This window comes from Centroberyx gerrardi, chromosome 10, assembly GCF_048128805.1.
Source record: "Centroberyx gerrardi isolate f3 chromosome 10, fCenGer3.hap1.cur.20231027, whole genome shotgun sequence".
Classification (NCBI taxonomy): domain Eukaryota; kingdom Metazoa; phylum Chordata; class Actinopteri; order Beryciformes; family Berycidae; genus Centroberyx; species Centroberyx gerrardi.
This window is the reverse complement of record NC_136006.1, coordinates 13,052,174-13,055,178: the sequence shown is the minus strand read 5'-3', so window position 1 is coordinate 13,055,178 and position 3,005 is coordinate 13,052,174. Positions and strand designations below refer to the sequence as shown.

The following is a 3,005-nucleotide window of genomic DNA, read 5'->3' as shown; positions in this document are numbered from 1 at the left end:
TATTCCTCAATCGTTATGTAAATCTACCAGTATGATACAAAATCTTTCACTTCCTAATAGTTTCTTAGCATTGTAGATCTGTATTAAGAATTAGCTGAAACCCTTTTCACTGATTGGAGTGTTTGCTTCAGCCAGCTGGCAGTGTGCAATCTTATCAGGCAAGATTAATCAATCCAAAATCCATTTCAAAGAGCAATCTGAATGAAATCGGAGGACAAATCAAGAAGCTCCTCATCATCTCGCAACAGAGCAGTAGATTTATGCTGCAGTTTTGCAAACTTAATAGGACACCACACACAATTAGAAACACCCTTGGAATATAAGTTTTTTTTTTTCAGGCCTACATTCTTTTAATCAAGTATGCAAACACACACACCCACACACACACACACACACACACACACACACACACACGCACACGCACACTCTCCCACTCCTACACTCACACTCTTACTCTCTCTCACGTACAACACACTAAAAAGCGTTTCTGACCTCTGCAATGGAATCCACCTCGTTCTTGCCCTCCCACTCCGGCTCATACATATCAACCAGACACGCCTGCAGGTTCTTGGAAGACTCATGCATGGCTGAGGAGACACAAACACAGACACACACACACACATTAGTGGAACTTCAGTGGTCATTTAGAGGTTATGCTAAGCAACCTAGATATGCATTTGAGCATGACTATGTCTACATATGTGGCTTTGTGTGTGCAGGCAAATGTGTGTGTGTGTGTGTATGCATGTGTGTACTTGGTTGTGAGTGTGTATGCGCTTGTGTGTCACCTTTGACTGCCTCCAGGTAGGCCCTCAGGTCTCTCTGCAGTTTGCTGCCTTCAGTCTGGAGGTGAAACATAAAACATGGAGCTTAGAACACAGAACAGAGTGTCAGGAAAAGAGGAGAGAAACGTTTCAAGCCTGTTAAGTCAATATTTTTCAATCTGAGTGAAGGGAAGAGTGAAGTGAATTTCTCCTCCTGGCTAGCCAGAATTTGAATTGGCACATGGAGAGGGTACAGAGAAGACAAAAATGAGCTAGAGCTCCATTAAGTGTGTTGAAATTGGGATTGCTCTCTGCCATGCTATCTTGATGCTGTCTTACATATTGTTTGTTGAAGTTGATGACTCCCTCCTCAAAGGCAACATCTTTGGTCTCATCTGCTTTGCCAAGTTTCTGGAGAACCTGTCAATCAAACAAACAACAACAAAGGCAACAACAGCGTAATAAACAACAATAGACAGGAATAAGACAGGATTAAGACAGGAGATGCAGGTAAATTCTTGACTTTCCCTAAAATCTACAGTCAACGAAGGGTTTGCCATCTTTCTCATCCATCCAACTTCTCTGTTTGCCTGCCTCTCTCTCTCTCTCTCTCTCTCTCTCTCTCTCTCTCTCTCTCTCTCACACACACACACACACACACACACACACACCCTCTCTCTCTCTCTCTCTCTCACACACACACACACACACACACATGCACACACACACACACACACACACACACACACACACACACACACAAACTCTCTCTCTCTCTCTCTCTCTCTCTCTCTCTCTCTCTCTGGGCTTTAAGGATCAAATAACCCTATATTGTCCAGAGACCAATAGCGCCCCCTGTCTTTTGTTCAGGGCACAACAAACAGGAGCATGAAGGCACAGAGTAGGCCTCATGTATACCACCTATACATAATTACTACATGGGTGATTTTTATTATGCGTGAAATGAACCAGAAAGGGCTGCAGTCACAATCTCTGTGACAAGGATTCATTAGGACATTCAGATTTTATTAAGAGAAATGCCTGTAACACAACAGTTATAGGCGATATCACCCTATTGAAATATATGTAGGCCCATAGTGTAGCCTAATCCACTGCAATATGAACGTGTCCGCTGAATGACATTGACAAGAGGAAGGGTGTCTCTCTTAAGTGGACATCCCCATCCCTAGAAATAGCGTGCCAGCTCTTATTATTATGGTGTCGTGATGCGACACTGCGCCGCGGTAGGGGATGCGACATTGGTGCATTGGGGTTTTAAAACGGTGAAGGGTTGCAGGCCTGAATGATATCCCACAGATGAACCTGTTATTGAACGCTTTCTTACCTTTTCCTGGGCTCTGGTTAGTTTTTTCTGCACGTTGCTGGCCACTTTCCCTGCAGTCAGCCCCTTCCCCAAATTCAGCTCAGCCATCTTGTAGCGCAGATCAGCCTTTGGATGCGAGAGGGATGGAAATAATTTCAATAACGATCGTTTGGACCGTTACGGCGACCGATTAGGCAAATTCATCAATGTCCGGAAGGGAAATAATAGTGATAAATGTAATTATGTGATGTTATGATGTTCCTGCCGGAAGATGTCTGTGCATAAAGCTATATTCTCCAATACTGAGCTGCTGTGCGCGCGTCCGTGACAGCGGAGGAGGATGCGCTGTCAGATGCTCTTAAAGGCATAGATGCTGCAGCGCGTCCACAGACATAAAAGGATATTCCCTGGAAAAGATGCAGTATAAGCTTAGGTGGCGTGTTTTTAAAAGCCATACGAATAGACATAAATGCTCTACATGCATCCTTTAAGAAAAAGAACTACAGTAATCCTATAATACATTTTACAAGGATAGGCCTACTATACAAACATCACATCAAAACTACAGAAAATATAGAAATAATGTAGGAATAGTAATGGTATCATTAGAGAAATGGCATTAAGTACGATAAAATTACTATACATTCAGTACTGAATAACACACTTTAAATCCTTATATTCCAGGGATACAGGAACATAATATAGTAAGTTTTCGTTGGAAATGTTATTGTTTGCCCTTAGAAGCTGACCCCAAATCAACATTAAATGCTGGCAAACCATCAATACCAAAAGTCACCATTAATAACAAGTTTTTGCCATGATGGAGTCACCTACAGGCTGCACTTTTGAATGCACTGCAACTGTGTTGTAGTCAGGGATATGATACTGATACCTAATGATGCCATGTCTTATCCTGG

At 42.6% G+C, this 3,005-nt stretch overlaps 1 protein-coding gene across 1 annotated transcript in view; it reads right to left on the bottom strand.

Annotated features, from left to right (window-relative positions):
* The window catches only part of bin1a (bridging integrator 1a), a 14,653-nt gene extending 12,457 nt beyond the window's left edge, over positions 1-2,196 (bottom strand). The window contains exons 1-4 of the mRNA XM_071904533.2: positions 2,110-2,196; positions 1,104-1,184; positions 789-843; positions 493-587 (exon numbers count right to left, since the gene is read on the bottom strand). Of these exons, the coding sequence (XP_071760634.1) occupies positions 493-587; positions 789-843; positions 1,104-1,184; positions 2,110-2,196 (318 nt within the window). The remainder of the gene's footprint in view (positions 1-492; positions 588-788; positions 844-1,103; positions 1,185-2,109) is intronic.
* Positions 2,197-3,005: the final 809 nt, after the last annotated feature.